At 37.6% G+C, this 18,608-nt stretch overlaps 1 protein-coding gene across 4 annotated transcripts in view; it reads right to left on the bottom strand.

Annotated features, from left to right (window-relative positions):
• The window catches only part of TIC40 (hydroxyproline-rich glycoprotein family protein), an 85,969-nt gene that overhangs the window by 63,220 nt on the left and 4,141 nt on the right, over positions 1-18,608 (bottom strand). For 3 of the 4 annotated variants that reach the window (XM_010245604.3, XM_088887324.1, XM_088887323.1), the window contains exons 3-6: positions 18,235-18,349; positions 18,015-18,072; positions 17,859-17,876; positions 1,870-2,149 (exon numbers count right to left, since the gene is read on the bottom strand). In XM_010245604.3, coding sequence (XP_010243906.1) covers positions 1,870-2,149; positions 17,859-17,876; positions 18,015-18,072; positions 18,235-18,349 — 471 coding nt within the window. The remainder of the gene's footprint in view (positions 1-1,869; positions 2,150-17,858; positions 17,877-18,014; positions 18,073-18,234; positions 18,350-18,608) is intronic. The other variant, XM_010245605.3, reaches the window with a different exon arrangement.

The raw sequence follows: 18,608 nt of genomic DNA, 5'->3' as shown, positions 1-18,608 counted from the left end.
TCGCACTCCTTTTGAGTAATATAGTTCAATACTTTTTACCTTTTTCTGGATTATTTTCAATATTTTTACCTTTCAAAACAAAAAAAAAGAAGAGTTCCAACATTTAAGGCACAGGGATTCTAAGAATGGTATTTGAGGTTCTTTTTTTTTATTTAAAAAACGCACCCTCTGAAATAGAATCTACAACTACAACCTACCACCCAATCCCCTTTCCCTACATAGGGAACAAAATAAGGAAACCCCAACATTTTAGACACACAGACCCCTCCAACTCAAAGATCTGCTTTTGAGGTTCATGGTGATATCATTTTGGGTTGCTGTGTTTCTTTATTTAAATGACTGTTTCGTATCACAAAAGTCACTTACGACGATGATGAAATACCAACAAATCAATTGAGAGTAACATTTTAGTCAACTAAGCTTTTGTTACTTGTCTTCACCAAGGTTCAGCATTTAGACCTTATTTATTTGCACTAGTCATAGATGAATTGACTAAAAACCAAGTCACTTTGTCCCATGGTGCTTAATGTTTGCTGATTACATATAATGAAACTAATTAAATACAAAATTAGGTTTATGGGAAACCACATTAGAAACTAGAGGTTTTAAAATAAGTAAGACTAAACAAAATACATGCACTGTAAATTTAATAATAACAGTAGTGCAAAAGAGGGTACACACTTACCTTGGTTCAATAATCAACAATAAAGGAGATATTAACGAGGAGGCCACTCATAGAATTAGAGCAAGATGGACAAAATGGAGGGGTGCAACTGACGTCCTACGCGATAGGCATAAACCACTATGGTTAAAAGGAAAATTCTATAAAACAACTCTAAGGCCAGCAATGTTGTATGAACTATGGAGTAAAATGTTGGGCAAACAGTATGTCGAAAAAATGTGTGGCAGAAATGTAAATGCTTAAATTGAGGAGTGATAAAACTAAAAAACAGTCTTTTCTTTGTAGGAGGGGAAGAATTTGACAGAAATGCTTTTTTGAATCTAGAAAAGGGAGAGTAGAGTTGATTTGATCCTTTGGGAGTATGTGGGAAGTGTGGTGATAAAGATTGGTTAAATAAGGGAAGTAGGGGTGTTGAAAGACAAGGTTGAGAGTTTGGTTGGTAATGAAGCATTTTTTTGGGTTTAAAGGTTCTCTGTAAGCGGGTTGGACTTGCGGTTGATCTTGTTTAGAAGGGATACCTATCTAAAGATGGTTCTATGTTTTTTTTCTGATATTTATGTCTTATTTCGGGTGATTCCTTGTCGCCTTGCTTTGTATTCTGTTCTTTCTGATTTTAATATATTTTCTTTTTTATTTATCTTGAAAAAATACTAAAGAACGAAGCCCGAAATGAAGTCATATGAACTTAGGATTGATCACAAGCATAGAAGAGACAAAGAGGGGCAGACTGAAAGGGACTTTGGAGGAAGTAGTAGGAAATGATTTAACAATAGATATGGCATTGAACAGAACAGAGTGGCAGAACAGGATTCATGTAGCCGACCTCATATAGTTGGGACAAGGCTTAGATAATTATGACCAGCAATAAATAGTTAAATACTCCTTCATTTGGTCTACTTTTCTATTTTTGATAGGTAATACTCCTTCGTTGGTCATTCATATTTTTTGAAAATTTTCATGTCTACCCAAGTTCAAATTTCCTTAATCTTTCCCCAAATGAACAGTATTCCATTATTTTGGTATTTGTGAGTAAAACATCCTTCCTAATTAGATCAATCAACATCAGAAAATGTCAGCAGTGATACAGCATGATACATTTTCTCATCAAATACAGTATTCTACATTTAAATGAACAGTATTCTATTTAAGTGTAGAAAATGTCAGCAATGATACAGTATGCATTGTACCATATTTCTTAGGTTCCTCCTTTATTTCAGTTTCATCTTTGACTTCTTTGGTTGATGTTGGTTCTACTTTAGTAGCAGGTACATCTACAGTAACCACAGGCTGTGAAGCAGAAGGAGCAGGTGCAGCAGATGGAGCTGATACCGTGGACATTGGATATGGGAATGGTGATCCTGGAGAAAAGGCTGGTGCTCCCGGAGAGAAAACAGCATTTCCAAACTGTTTATTTTCTGTGGACATCTGGCCCATCAAAGTCTTGAAAGCCTGCTGCATGGCATATTTCTGACAGAAGATTGCAACCAGAAATTTAGGTGATGCATACAAGCAGATACTAAAATCATGCAGTTACTCAAATGCAGAACATAAAGTCAAATGCCAAACTTTGTAACAGAAAAATAATCTCTAACACACTTGCCACATAAAGTAGCATGAGTTCTAATTGAAAAAGAAAATAGACTAGGAAAATTAACTTAATTGAAATTGATTATTGTGTGATTAATAGTTATGGCAGTTTTTTATAACAAAACCTTTGTTGCTGAAACATAGTAAATATTGTATTTACAGATTTATGTCTGAGCCCAAAACATTTGTTCCCTAACCACCCCCTTGTTTAGCCAAAGCATCAGCCTTAGTATTTTCTGATTTTTGCATGCACTGAAACATTGCACCTACCTCCCTTTGTAAGCCATTTGATTTCCTCAATGACTTGAATACTGACAAATTACCTGGCTGTTCATCATCCAGTGAACCACTGCTTTAGAATCCCCTTCAACCACAATGTTCCCAAAGTTCATCATCTTTGCTAGCCTCAATTCATGCAGATCAGTTAACACTTCTTCCCTTATTGAGTTCCCACTTCCAATAGGACCTGAAAATAGAGCTACAACAAATCCAAACTCATCTTCAAAATACACTTCCTACCCCTGATGGTCCCAGGTTTCCCAAACTACAACCATCAAAATTAAGTTTACAGTGACTACTCCACGGTGGCTGCCACTACCTCTTGGTACATGAGCTTGCTACCACTCTCCAATAGTGTATCATCCACTGAAAATGGGGCAAAAATGTCCATAGACTGTCTTCAGCCAATGCACTACCTTAACTTTGAAGTATTCAAAGATCATTTCTTGGATCAATTCATCCCATCGAAAATTCATGCATTACTCTCCTCCCAAACTTTCCAGAAGATAGTTAATCTAATGCATCTTCACAGTATCCTTCCCTGTCACCTCCAGAAATGGAATGTTGTTGGCTGTATTCAATGGTATACTTACATGCCTGCAGATTTTTTAATGGAATCAGTGATTTTGGTTATGTACTGTATTTAGGTAACTATTGGAAATGTTCCCATACTTTTCAGTCATGATGAATATTTGAGGCTTTTTCCTTCAGCTCTATATTGTCACCTAGCCCTGTTTTGCCTTGTCAGAACCGTTGTTGGCAATGGTCAATACTTGGCTACTGTGGGGATTTTTCTGGCTACAGTGGACATTGTTTTGGCAGTTTGTCAAGATGCTAGCAGTAGTTTTCTTTCATTTATTAACACTCGAAAGGGCTGGAGTGCATCTCTTCTCGCTTGAATTGCTGTCAGTACTGATTTGCTTCTTCTAAGTGCTGAGTGAAAACTCTTATTGATCCTAACTTGTGTAAAGCCAATAGTGAGAGTTGTTATCATCTTTTTGTCTTGTGCCCTGTTGCTATCATCTTGGATGTCTAACCAAGAAGGTGTTATAGATAGTATGATTAAGGCATAAGAGAACTAATAGTAAGGTTAGTATAGAGTTCAGGAACATGAAAATTGAATTGAGAGATTACACTTACCATATTTTTTATCATTTACACTTACCTTATCTTCACCAATACCAAATATTATAGTGTGAGATCCATCGTTTATAGTAATATTATCTCTCCTAGAACAGAGCTTATAGGAGGTTAATGTGAGAAGGCATATTGGGCATGTCATCACTAGCTTCGTATTCTATAACCCAATGACTAGAAATAGTGGTAAAGGAATTAAAGGCACGTAGGTGTCACTAGGACTCCCAGAGCTAGACACTTCACCAGAATAGTTTTCAAGGTGCCAAGGCAAGGCTAGGCGACAGGGGGGTACCTTGTTGCCTAGTTGCCTAGGCAGCAACTAGGTGTCACTTAGGCAATGAAATTTTTCAAGTAACAAACATATATCCTAGGGTACTTCCCTAGGTTTCATAACCATATTTCCTTAATAATTATCCATAATTTTCATAAGAAAAGTATAAGCTTCATGTTAAAATATAGAAAATCAACATATTCATGAGAAGAAAAAGAAGAAAGAAAAGAAAATTCAAAAAATATAAGGGCTGAAACCCTATTTTTGTTATAGGAAAAGAAGAAAAGAAAAGGGAATATGTGGAAAAAAATGTGTTTATTAGACAAAACTTTAAGTTCTTCCTTATTGGTTCAAGTTTTGAAGCCTTTGAGGGTTAAATACAGCATTTAGCAATGTCTGTGTTTATTAAACCCTAACAAACAACAAAATAAAAAAATAGTATATAAACACACAAAATGAATATTTTCATTTAAAAATGTCTATTTTATAATTATAATCTCAAGAAATTAAGAACATAAAAGTATCTTATAACACAATGAACCAAATAGCTTGGCAATTAGGCAAGGCCAGTCTCCAAGGGCACCTTGTAGCCTAGGTGTCACCTTGAGAACCATGTCCACCAGTCTTATCTTATAATCTCAAGAAATTAAAGACAACACATTTGTAATTATCTTATAAAGGCTACTATCCAAGCTAATTGGTCTGAAATCCTTTGGTTGAGAGGCATCTTTCTTCTTTGGGATTAGTGCAATGAAGGTAGAATTCAAGCTTGGATTGATTACACCCCTTCCATAGAATTCATCAAAGATAGCATTATGTCCCTTTCCAAAACATCCCAACAGTCTTGATAAAACGCCATTGTGAAACCATCTGGGCCTAGAGCTTTTGCTCTATCTATAGAAAATACCACCTCCCTGATTTCCTCTCCTTCAAATCTTCTTTCCAGCCATTGCCTATTTTTTGCCCCTATATATGGCCAATCCAATCCTTCTACCCACACCCTCCCATTTAGAGGCCTTCTACTGCCTCATCAAACCCCGTCTCTGTTCTTTATCTCCCACTTCAAAAACTCCCCTTTCTTCTTTTAGATCCAACAACTCAATTGGATCCATCAACAACCTTTTCCTTTCCTCAACCCTTCCAAACTCCAATTGGTTCCACTCCCTAATCTTAACTTTCAGATATTGAAGTTTCTTATGAAATCTCATACCTTCCCATTCCACTAAAGGGTGGCACTGATCCCACCATTCTCAGACTCTCTACATGAACCCCGAGTGAAGTAGCCACATGTTTTCAAACTTAAAAGGGGCAGGTCCACCACTCCTTTCCTCCTTGCAAATCACAATGGGCCAATTATCTAATGTCAATTTAGGGAGTTCTCTAGACGTTAAGTTTCCCCAATGTTCTTCCCACTCTGTTGACAAAAGAAACCTACCAGCTTAGAGCAAATCGAGTTTCATTGAAGGTTGGACCAAGTGAAGGTCTTTTGGGCTAATGGAATCTCCTTAAGCTCAAAAGTATCCACAAAAAGATTAAACTTCCTCATGCTTGTTGTTACTCTCTACTTTGAGCTTATGAGCTGAAAAGTGAAGTGAACAATATTAAACAAGGGGAGAAACCTGCATTTGTTTATTTTTCTACCTTGAAATCCTTGTGGCATGAAATTGATCGCTTGGAGGCCATTAAATGGGAAAACCAAAAGGATGCAGCAACATACAGGAAGTTGGTTGAGACAAATAGAGTGTTTGAATTTCTTGCTGGCTGAATTCAGATTATGACATTGTGAGGCAGAAATTACTTACCAGGGACAATGGCACTTTGTCTCAGGCTTATTCACTAGTACATAGTGAAGAAAGTAGAAGTAAAGTCAAGTTACAGATCCCACCCATGGAATCAATATTGGCAGTAGTGAAACCGAAGCTTGTAGGTGATAAGAAGAGGGATATAAAAAGGGAAGACATGAGGGACATAATTTGTGACATTTTTTTTTTGATAAACGAGAGTAATTTCATTGAAATAAATATCAGAAATACAAGCAGCCTAGGAAGAGGCACTAGATGTTACCTCCCCCAAGGACTGAATCATAAACACTAAACATGCCCAAACCTTAGATACAAATTACAAAGTAGCCCAAAACAGATCACCCCTTGCTTGGCCAGAGAATCGGCCTTACATTTGCTGATCTGCTAACCCACTGGAACCTAACAGTAATATTTCTTGTCATCCATTTAGCTTTCTTTAACAGATCCCTGTAGCCCCAACAAACTGTGTCTGGGCTATTCAGCCAGCGCACTACTACCTTGGAATCTCCTACTAACAAATTGTTCACTCCTAATTGACTATCATTTGTATAACTTGTACTGCTGCTAGTAGCTCTGCCCTTACAGAATCACCTTCACCGACTGGTCCTGAGAAAAGAGACAACATATTGCTGTCTTTATCTCTCAGAATTCCTCCAATTCCGGATGGCCCTGGGTTACCTTGGCAGCTGCCATCAAAGTTCAATTTTACCACTCCATCTGGTGGGAGTTTCCATTCAACTTGTAATTTGTTCTTAGTGGAGACTGTAGAAGCCACTATTTCCCAATTTCTCCTTAAATCATCAAAGGAGAATCTGCCAACAATTGTGAAGATTTCAGCCATGAGATTGTCTTTGTCAATATGCATTCCTTGACTTCAGCAAGACTTCTTTCCTTTTCTTGAAATATTCTACCACTTCTCTCCTCCCATAAAATCCACAAGGTGGCGGCTCTGATACATTTCCACATTATCTTCCCCTTCTTTGTCAATCTCCCAAGAGCATCTGGAGTGAACAGCAACTTTACTTCAGAGGGCAAGTTCCACCTGCACCCAAATAAAGAAACAACCCAGTTCCAAATATTGGCTGCAAAGGAGCACGATATCAGCAAATGGTTACAATCCTCACCATTCACTTTACACATAAAGCACCAATTTGGGGACAGACACAAAAAAGGTTTCTTCTTTTGCAAGTTTTCCACAATATTGATCTTACCATAATAGGCTTCCCAACAGAACACTGCTACTTTGGGGGGTATTGGCCTTGACCAAACCTCTTTAACAGGGAAGATCTAAGGAGAAGGGTTAGAGCAAAGGGCTTTAAAGAAAGATGCACAAGTGAAAGAGCCAATCGGGTTTAGAGCCCAAACTCTTTTGTTCGGGTTAGTGAAGTCCAGGCACACCAAATCTAGAAGCAACAACAGCTCTGAGACACAATGAAATTCTTCATCCCTTAACCCTCTCCGAAACCCAAAATCCCAATTTAAAGCCAAAGGGCAAACCGGGGGGGAAGGAACCAAGAAATGGGTTTCTTTTTAAATAGGGAGATGGAATAGAGAGAAGGGAAATGGTCTTTTAGGGGTTGAGTGCTCACCCAAGTATCTTCCCGAAAAAGAATAAAGTTTCCAGAACAAGCATCGTACCTTACAAACCTGAGGAATTTAGGGAGAATACCAGAGAAAGCCTTCCAAGGTGTTGTGAGCAAAGCCCTTCGGGATACCCCCGCATCCCAACCTGATTCAGAACAGTCGTGGATACTTTTCACCACTTCGTGCCACAACCTCTCCCTCTCCAGAGGCCACCTCCAAAGCCACTTACCTAAAAGAGCCTCATAAGCCTAGTCCTCCTTTTTTGCTCCGACTCACCACCTCCCACCTAATCAAGTGATCTTTTTTTCTCTTCACCAGGTTCCCATAGGAAGTCCCTCATCATTTTTTCTAACCTCTTTGCCTCCCTTTTAGGAATTCTAAAGACTGACAGGAAGTATAAAGGAAAATTGGCTAAAGTTGCTTTAATCAAAGTAACTCTACCACCCACGGAGATATAGTTCCTCTTCCAAGCTGCCAATCTTTTTTCAAATTTTTCAACCACCGGATTCCAGAACCTACTTTCCTTAGGATTTGCACCCAGAGGAAGTCCTAGATAGGATAGAGGCCATTGAGAGCAAGTGCATTCTAACAAGGCTACTATAGACTCCACCTCTTCTCTATTCAAATGAACCCCCACAACACAACTCTTCTCAAAATTTACCTTCAAATTCGAGGCCTTCTCAAGGAGAATTATTAAATCCTTCAGTTTCCATACCTCTATCAAATAACAACCTTCGCAAAAGATTATTATATCATCTACAAATTGGAGATGGGTTACTGACACTCTGTCTCTACCTATTCTCCACCCTCTTAGGGATCCAGCTCTATCCGCTTCTGAGAGGAGTCTACTAAAAGCATCGGCGACTAAAGTGAAAAGGAAAGGTGACATGGGATCACCTTGTCTCAAACCCCTGCTAGCAGGGAAAAAATCAGTAACTACCCCGTTGACTAGGATGGAATAATGGCAACTAGAGAGGCAACCATTTATCGATTTGCACCACTTATCCCAAACCCACACCTCCTTAGCACGAGTGATAAGAATACTTGTTGGAAGTTGTATCCTCATCTTGTTCCAACAATACTCAAGAATAAGAAGGGGAATGCTAATGTAGCTATCACTATTGATTGTGCATCTTCTACCACGAAATCCACATCCCAAGATGCCTTAGCCACAATTAAAGCTTCCTTAATGCAATTAGAAAGTGAGGTTGGAGCTTCAGGATCATCTCAGCCATTAGCCACTACATCCACTGCTACTCCCACCTCAACTTCTGCTCACTCAAGTACAAGGGCTACCGCCTATCATGCTTCAGCCCCAGGTAACACTAGTCTTTTTTGGATTGTTGATTCAAGTGCTTCAGACCATATGACTAGTTTATCCTCTATGTTTAACTCTTATTCCTTATCCTCTAGTAGAGATAAGGTTTCTATTGTTGATGGATCCCTTATACCTATTTCTAGGATCTGGCGACAAAGAAGGTGATTAGGACTGGTCGTGAGATGAACAGTTGTGTCATTTATCTTTTGGGTCCATGAAGAGGTTTTTCCCACTTTGTTTGAATTAGTCCAAGTGTCCAATTTGAGGTGTGAGAGTTGTAAACTTGCAAAGCATTGTAAATAAGCATATTCTTTGAGTAATAAAAGAAGCAGTGTTCCTTCTGAAATTGTGCATATCGTTTGGGGCCATATCAAAGTACTACAAGGAGGAGGTACAGATATTTCCTAATATTTGTAGATAGATGATTACTCTCAGTTTTCATTAGTTTACCTTATGCATTCTCGAGATGAGGTACCTACACTGACCAATGCATTCCACTAGATTATTTTGACCCATTTTGGCATCATAATCAAAAATCTTAGATCTGATAACGCCAAGGAGTATTTTGCAAAACCCTTGGGCTCATATCTTCTTGAGTATGGGATTATCCATCAAAGTATTTTTCCTCACACACCTCAACAGAATGAAGTAAATGAGAGAAAGAATAGACACACCATGGAAGTTGCAATGAGCAACATGATAAATTCTAATGTTCCTATACGTTTTTAGGGTAATTTCATCCACACAGTTGTTTACCTTATCTACAAGGTTCCTTCACAAGTTTTAGATACAAAAGCTCCTTTTAACATGTTGTATCCTGATAAGGACAAATTCACTATTCCCCTTAAGACCTTTGGATGCACTTTCTTTGTTCAAATCCTTGGACCTAACCGTTTAAATTTGATCCTAAGGCAGCCAAGTGTATTTTTCTCAGATATGCACAAAATCAAAAGGGGTATTGTTGTTATGATCCAATCTCTTGGACAGTTTTCAAGGTGCCAAGCAAGGAGACAAGGGGCCACCTTGTCACCTAGGCGATGGATTTTTTTAAATAAAAATCACATATCCTAGGGTAGTTCCCTAGGTTCCAGGACCGACTTTCTTTAATAACTATCCATAATTTTCATAAGAAAATTATAAACATCATGTTTAAGTCTAGAAAATCAACATATTTATGAGAAGAAAAAGAAGAAAGGAAAGAAAATTCAAAAAATATAGGGTTATAGGAAAAGAAGAAAAGAAAAGGTGGAAGTAGAAAGGTGTTGATTAGACAAAATTTTAAGTTCTTCCCTTACTTATTGGTTCAGATTTTTAAGTCATTGAGGGTTTCAATACAGCAATTAGCAATGTTGGTGTTTATTATACAATAAGCAAAACTCAAAATAAAAGTATTTTAATAATTTCTATTTTATAATTATAATCTCAAAATAATAACAATATAAAAGTATTTTATTATACAATAAGCAAAACTCTTGGCGACCGGGCGAGGCAAGCCTCCAAGGGCGCCTTGTCGCCTTGACAACTAGTTGGGACTTGTTTTGTGTCTATGGATGTTACCTTCTTTGAGAATGTTCCTTATTACTTCAGGATTTCATCTCGGGAGAGAGTGGTGAGCAAGGTATCTTTGCTCAAGAAGTCCCATTACCCATTCCTGTCACTAAACGAGAGTGTTGTGAGGCCTTGAGGGGGACTATCAGAAGGGCCTATGATGCAGGAGCTGAAGAGTCAAAATTGAATTTTATGATATTTTATGTATTTTTGTATTTTTGGACAATAGGGCTATTTTGTCATTTTTGCAATTTTTTGTGGGTCCATGATAGGGTTTCAATTGTCTAGTTATAGTTTGTTTATGTTTAAAACTTCGGAGTCATTGCATAAGTAGGATTAGAGTTATAAAGTCTTCTTTGAATTAAAATAGGATATGACAGCTTAGTTTGAGTCCTACTAGGATTATCAAATCTAACAGTTTGACTCCTAAGACTATTATGAGTCTAACAGTTTGACTCCTAGGATTATTATTAGTTTATAGTCTATAAATATGTATGGACGCTTCACATAGGCAATGAAATATATTGAGTTTTCTTCAGCTTATGCTAGCTATGGTGAGTGATTCCCATGCCCTAGAGTGATTCTAGGCACCTTGTGAATGATTCCAGGTATTTTCTCTCCTCTTTCTCTCCCTAATTTCTCTCTTATTCCTTCAAGAAGCCATTCAACATTCTCCAAGGACTAGAAACTGAGCTGGTCCTACATCAGCCTACCTTAACCAAATGACCTACATTTTTTTGTCGAAAATGACCTACATATTAGGATGGTAGAGAAGTCATAAAGAGCCATGAGCGCAGAATTGACTGCCCATTTCTTCTTCACCATGCTTCCATAGAGGATGATGAGGTCCGGCAAGTAGCCCAACCAGCATCACAAATATAATTTGTCATGTTGTCCTCTATTGAACCAGTCTGTCACCACTGCCAATGTGTTGGGTTGGTTTGCTATCTAAACTACAGTGGCTGCCATACAGATGCAAATCCCAAGTGATTCCCTGCCCTCCACGCATTGCTTGCTCTACACCAAAGCTATAAGATAAAAGCTGGGACTTTTACAGTCTAGGTTAATAATGGAAAAGGGAAGAGGTAGGCTTTTGGGTTAATGGGTTGATGAAAAAGGGTGCTAGGCATTGTAAAACAAATAGCATGAGTGCACCAATGTTCACATGGGTTAATAACTTAATATGGGCTTGTTTTTCAAGAATTGGAAAACAAAAAAAAAACACTACCAGCATGTGCTGCTTTGTTTTAATATATAGATATAGATATATAATATATAATGTATTAAATATATAATTTATTATATAATATATAAAATAAATATAATATTTTATAACATAAGTATAATGCATATTTATCACACACACACACGCCTCACACATATTGCAGGCTGGGCTTTAAGTATTGGGCCCAAGCCCCCTAAAATTTCCAAGCCAGGCTAGACCTAAACATAGAAACATGGGTCCAAAGCCTGGAATTTTGGGAGTTGGGCTAAGTCAGACCATGTTTCCAACCCTGGCTAAGAATGATATTCCTAGCAAGTTGAAATCTGATCGTCAGGTTATTTAGTGTCCTTTGGCATTCTCTAGTTCAATTAGGGTATTAGTGTCATGTTAGCATTTCTAGTAAGAAGTTCGTTTTCAAGGATGCCAATTTTCTTGAGACACTTCCTTATTTCGAGTATTTTCCTGCCCCTCTTCAAGGTGAGAGTTCTAGTAAAGAGACAATCATCCTATGTCTCTCTAACCCTTGTTCTCCTACTTGTCCTCCTATCTCTTCCAGTACTATTTTCCTAATGATACCCCATTATTAGTTAGACATGCATGTTTACTCTAGACTCAAGAAGGTGCTTCCTGTTACTGAATAACTACCACAATCGAGTGCTTTGGACTCAACTAATCAGCCCACTTTTGAGTGGATAACCCATCCTTGCATAGTTCTATTAATCTTGATTTACCTAATGCAATCACAAAGAGAGAAAGCAATGCACTATGCCTTCTTCCTTTGTTGTTGTAATCTGGGGACATGCAAGTTAAAAGGTAGAATAATGGTGTCAGTCACTTTAACCAATCCCTTCCCTGCAACAGGAACAGGTAACTTGAATAGACTCTTCTCTATGAGACCACAACTAACATGAAGAAAAATAAAGGTAGATGCATTGGTCATATGCTTAGAGACTTCTGAGTCTATAATCTAGGGAGGTCCCTCCTTACCTAAAGTGAAGAGATAATTTGCAATGGTATATGAATTACCTATATGAGCAAAGGAAGTAATATGACCAATACTGCCTACACCTGTTGTCCTCCTAGTGAAGAACTAGAATTAGCTATATCCCTCTAACTTAGGCCATGTTTGGTTTAACTCTCATTCTTGCTCATTCCTTCCAATAATAAAATTCTAGAATGGACAAAAATGGGTAGAAATGAATAAAATGAGAAAATGCTTTTTATAAAAAAAAAAATGAATTCTTTTTGTGGCAAGAATGAGAATAAACTTTGAGCCCATTTGGATTCAAATTTTATTTCCATTTTTTTCATCAACCAAAATATACATACAACACTCATTAACAAATATATAGTGGAAACATTCAAGACCCACACCAACAAAACACAAATCAACCATGTGGGCTGCAAAACAGTGATTTAAAAGGCACGCCTAGGCACACAAGTGAGGGCACATTTTAGGGTAGGCGTCTCGCCTAGGTCCTAGGCACAGCCCTTTTAAAAGGTGCATGCCTGGTACGCCTAGGCGTGCGCTTGGTACGCCTAGGCGTGCGCCTGGTGCGCCTTGCACCTCAGCCTAGGCATGCCCTTTTGAAAGTTTGACGCTTTTTTGCTTTCTTTGAGCCTAGCAATGGAACCTTCACTTGTGCTTCTTTCTTCAAGTCCATCTCTCAACTTTCTACTCACCAACCCTTTCCGTCAAAAGAAATTTGGCGCAAGCCAGTTCCCCAAAAAATTATGGCATTTTGTTGAGAAGTATTCCATGGGAAAGTAAACACTCTAGATAACCTACAAAAGAGAAGACCTTTCCTCTGTATTTCTCCTAATTGGTGTATCCTTTGTAGAGCTCACGGTGAGGATTGTTACCACCTATTAATATCTTGTCCCTTTTCTGCAGACCTTTGGGCTTGGCTACTTTCGTTGTTTGGGAGTAGTTGGAGTCTACCAGCAGAAGTTCACATGCTCTTCAACCATTCTACCTTTTATTGGCCTACAACAATAGGGAGAATTATGTGGAGATGTGCTCGTGTTGCCTTGATTTAGACTCTTTGGGAAGAAAGGAATATTAGAATGTTTCAAGAAAAGGAAAGAAGCAGTCAGGAATTGAAAGACTGTGTGTTAAATAGGACAATACCTTGGCTGAAGACCTTGGAAATCTTTCATCAATTCTCCTTTAATGACCTTTGGAGAAATTGGTCAGCAGTAGCAAGGTGTTCATCTCTAAAGGACAAATCAATTACAAGCTGGTCTCCTCCATCCGAAGGCTCACTAAAGTTGAACTTTGATGGAAGTAGCATGGGTAATCCAGGATTATCCGGAATGGGGGGTGCTTTGAGAAATGAGAAGGGAGAGATTTTGTTGCTCTACTCAGGTCCCTTGGGAATTGGGGACTCCATCAGGGCAGAACTTTTAGCTGTTGTACAAGGGGTGCAATTTGCAAACCAGTTGGGGGTACAACACTTTAACAATCGAGGGGGATTCCAAAGTGGTGGTGGGTTGGTTGAAAAATCCTGAAGAGGCTATGTGGCGTTACAAGAATGAAATGAAGAAATATAGTTGGTTGACAAGGAATATGTTGGTCACTGTACAGTGGGTGGGGAGATCAGCAAATACTTTGTCAGATGTGTTAGCTAAGCAAGGGGTAAATAGGGAAGAACTGTTTTGGGTTCAGTTGTGATTCTTGCTTTTCTTTCCTAGTTTACTTGTAAGATTCAAGGAGGGGTTGCAGCTCGCGCCTCTCTCTAAATCTGCTTCTGAATTAATAAATTTATTATCATTCATCAAAAAAAAAACTAGGTCGGGCCCAAACGAGTCCATGTTAGGGTCCTAAATTCTTAGTTCTCACACAAAAAATAATGATTTTATAAAGAACCACCTATTTGGTAATGTTGTTCATTCATTCATCCTACTAAAATATCTTCTTAAAAAGCAATTAAAATTATAAAATCATTATTTTTTGTGTGAAAACCAAGAATTTAGGACCCTAACATGGACTTGTCTAGGCTTGCCTCGAGGGGCATGGCACAAATGCGACTCGTAGAATCAGGAATGTAATATGTTTTACATCACATCAGCTACTTTAAGTAACGCAATTGAAGAAAAAAAGAGATTGTGGGTTTTGAATGCTTCAAAATGTTGTATATGTTTGATTTTATTTTTAAATTCACATTTGAATATGCTTTACATGTTATGTTTATGTATTTTAATTTTAGATAATAGGTTTTTTAAAACATTTATTTTAAAATTTAAAGTTATATTTTTTATGAATATTATGTTTAATAGTTTTTATTTTTTGGCATTTTTCTGACATTTTTTTATTTTTTAGCATTTTTTCATTTTTGCACATTGCTTCAAAAAGGCACGTGCCTTGCCTTGCACCTTGTGGTTGCGCCTCGGGCACAAATTGACCCTTGTGCCTTGTGCTTTTAAAACACTACCCTGCACCAGTAATACAAAATATAGAAATGAAAAAAGACAATAAACTAGAAAAGCGTTTGCATTTGGTTGAATAGAGAAAATATAAAAGAATTTAAAAAAAGAAATTAGCAGTTATTTAAAATTAATTAAAAGGAAATTAGTTTGTTGAATTGAGTAGGCAATTGTGCAAATGAAGAAAAGACCTTGGAACTTCAAGATGGAAATGGAATTAAAAATTGTAAAATCAAAAGTAAAATTAATAACATGAAAAAAGTGCAAAATGTCTAACAATTTCTTTTTTTTTTGATAAATATGTCTAACAATTTCACTAAATTGATAATAGTATATTAAATAAAGATAATATATTAAGAAAGTTATAAAATACAGTAAACCACCATAAAACCGTACAATATATTGCTCAAAAACTACCAAGATAGATTTTTACCACCAAATGGCCGTCAATCAATGTCCATTGGCATAAAATTTCACAATAGCCTACTATGCATCCAACAATAAAAACCGTACCGGCAATCATAAACCGCCAACATAGAGTTTCTTTGAAGAATGAAAATGAGCAATACGAGGCACTATTATTAATTATCAAAAATAATATGAGGCACTATTATTTTTCATGCTGCTAGTTACCTCAATTTTTATGCCATGGACTCATTTTTCATTCTAAAACAAATGAAGCCAATGCAAAGAATTTTGTAACGAAACGCTCTTATGTTATTCTTGCCTAGAATGAGTATGAACTAAAAGAATGAGGCCCACCAGCAACCCAAACATGGCCTTATATGCTGCCCATATTTTCCAATTCAGCCCAAACTACTGCTGCTACAATAGACTCCAAGGAAGTTTGAGTGAAAGGTCATAATGAGTCCCCAGTCACACATACACACACACACCCTTCCTATCCTCCTGTTTATTCTCATTACCACCCTTATCCCCATTGGATCTAGGTCTGATGTTGCAAACAATGGTCGATGATTCAATCCCAGATGGTCTCATCATGACATTCATCCTACTGTCTTCTCAAAAGACAAAGGCATATGCCTTAGAGAGAGCCACATTCTCATGGGATTAAACCAAATCAGAAACTCAAACACCCTGTTCTTCTCTACCAGCTTATGATAAGTAACAGCATCCGTAGTACTCTCCCATACAACAATCTCCAAATGATCTATCACCTGCCACAAAGTTCTCAGTCTAGAGAAATACACTGCAAGAAGTTTGTCTCCCCGCCTTGATTTCTCAATTGATAAGCTCTAGTAACATTCTACCTAAGAACAGATCTCAGCTATTCCATCCCAAATCTCCTTAGCAGTGTCTTCCCTAGGAAATTTCTACTAATATGAAAGTACCATAGAACTACACAGTGAAGTCATTACCATATAATTCTCTTGCACCCATCAAGAGAAATTTGTCTTAGGTTTCTTCTCCTCACCAATGATATATCCCAATTTTCCATGTCCACCAATAACCATCCTAGCTGATTGTGCCCATTCTGTACCATCCAATTTAATAGTCATGATAATACCTGATCCCAAGGGACTAGCACGTCCCACACTCAGTCCAAGGTTATTGGCCATTTTCTATTCAACTTCACAACCCTCCTTTCCTTCTCAAACAGCTCTCAACACTAATAAAAAAAGGAGCCTCCAAGATCGGATCGATCCCTCCCAAAAAGTCTAAACACACTCCTAAAAATATAAAACCCTTGGAGAGAGTGCTATCAATCTCACCAGGAGACCCAAAAAACAAAACTAGAAATTGAATTGCACCTATAGGAAGCTTCTAGGAACCTGAAAAAATCTAAGTGCCTCACTCCAAGTCAAAAACAAAGAGTTCGCACTAACAAAGACTCTTCCTTTCTCTCCAATTCTTCCTAATTTTGATTTCAAATCACATACCACACTCCTGATGTCTGAATTCCACCAAAAAATCCAAGAATTGGATATTTCTTGATCCAACAATCAGCCCTTTACTCCTCCATGCAGTTGGCTGAACTAGGACTGCATGGATCAACTCCAAGAAATTCTAAAAGTGGCTGTGATACCAAGTAGCAAATAACATAAAATCAAATACTGAAGAGAAAGAAAGTAAAGAAGAAAGAGTTTTGAGAGTAAAAAAGGAAGAAGAAGAAGAAGGTGAAAGAAAGGGAAGGGAAGCCAATAGTAATATGGCTGCCTCTCCCATTAACTTTTATACTTAAGAAATAAAAGGTGTATAATGTCAAGTATGCCCTTAATAGGGCAGATATTGCCAACACACTAAAAAATCGTAAATCAGCAGTAAACTAATGGGCCTTAGGCCACCCAATAACAACTAACTAACAAGAAAATAAATGATAAATCCTCAACACTCCCCCTCTGAAGTTGGGAATAATGCCAACTTGCATAGATTATGGTTAAAGAATCGTCTGACTCAAATTTGATGTACCCAAGAAGATGTATTGTGATAATAAAGCAACAATACGCTCATAATCTGATTCAACATTACTAGACCAAGCACATTGAGGGGGACTGTTGCTAATGGTGAAGTATGCTTGCTTGCCCTTTGGACAATCTGAGCCCAGTCGCTGATTACCTTACCAAGGGTGTTCCAAAGACCAGGTAAGAAGATAATATTCTCAAACTATATGTGCTTGATATATATACTCTACTTGAGGGGGATTGTTGAATTGGTTAGCCTTAATGGTGAGAAATTTAGTCTTTTTACTCAAAAAGCATAAAGAAGAACCTAATTGTAATTTTACAATTTAACATAAATGCCAATAGCTTGGGCATGAGATCCAATAATTGATTCTCAGCCCACTCTCTCTAATTCTTCTCCTCTCTTCCTCTACCTTTGTTCTCTCTTCTTTCTTGATTTCTTACATCAAAAACACAATAAATTTTTTATTTCTCGAGTGATTGCAACAAAATCATGTCAAAAAAATTATACAGGAAGACAATGGACACTTTATAATTCATACCACATAAGAAGGTAACAGGAGTGGCTGGACTGACCTTTAAGTTTGTCGCCACCTGGCACATAGCATTGAGATTGTTAAAGATAAAAGGTAAAACATGGAAGACAATGGACACTTTTAAGTAAAAATACTTAATTATACAGGAAGAAATATTAGAGCATAAGGAATGCAAATGGATCATTAAGGTTCTCACCCATGAAAAAAGTGCCGAGAGCCCAACGCCAACTCCAATCCAAAAGAGAGGTGACCCTCTAAAATACAATCAGAAGATTAATCAAAAGTTTGTGCCACAAATACAAATTTCAAGCGAAACTTTGAAATTAATATATGGGGCATTATATTGATCCTTCCATATAAATAAGAAAACAGCAGATATCTAGGGGCAGGAATGCAAGTGAGGGGCACATGCTTACATAGAAGAAGGTGGGGATGGTGCTGAGAGCTGTGGGTTAACACCAACTGAAGACACTTCTGTTCTGCTTGAAGAAGAAATACTTGCAAAAACCTCCATCCCTAACCTTTCCCGCACTACAAGAATGCAAATATCCTCAGATTACAGCACAGACCAAAACAAAAACATGTAGTGGGAGTATGTTTATGAACATAATTTAGCGGAGACTTGAGGCTCAGTTTGGCATGAGTACAAATAGAAATATGCACAGTGCAAATACAAGGTTTAGAAATACAATATACAAGGTTTTGCACTATACATGTTTGTAATTGTAGTCTTCCCAAATTGAGCTTGAAGGGCAAATCAGTAGCAAGAAAGGGTCAATATAAAGAAAGA

This window comes from Nelumbo nucifera, chromosome 5, assembly GCF_055504915.1.
Source record: "Nelumbo nucifera cultivar China Antique chromosome 5, China Antique-T2T, whole genome shotgun sequence".
In the NCBI taxonomy this organism is placed as follows: domain Eukaryota; kingdom Viridiplantae; phylum Streptophyta; class Magnoliopsida; order Proteales; family Nelumbonaceae; genus Nelumbo; species Nelumbo nucifera.
This window is presented reverse-complemented; position numbering and strand designations above follow the sequence as displayed.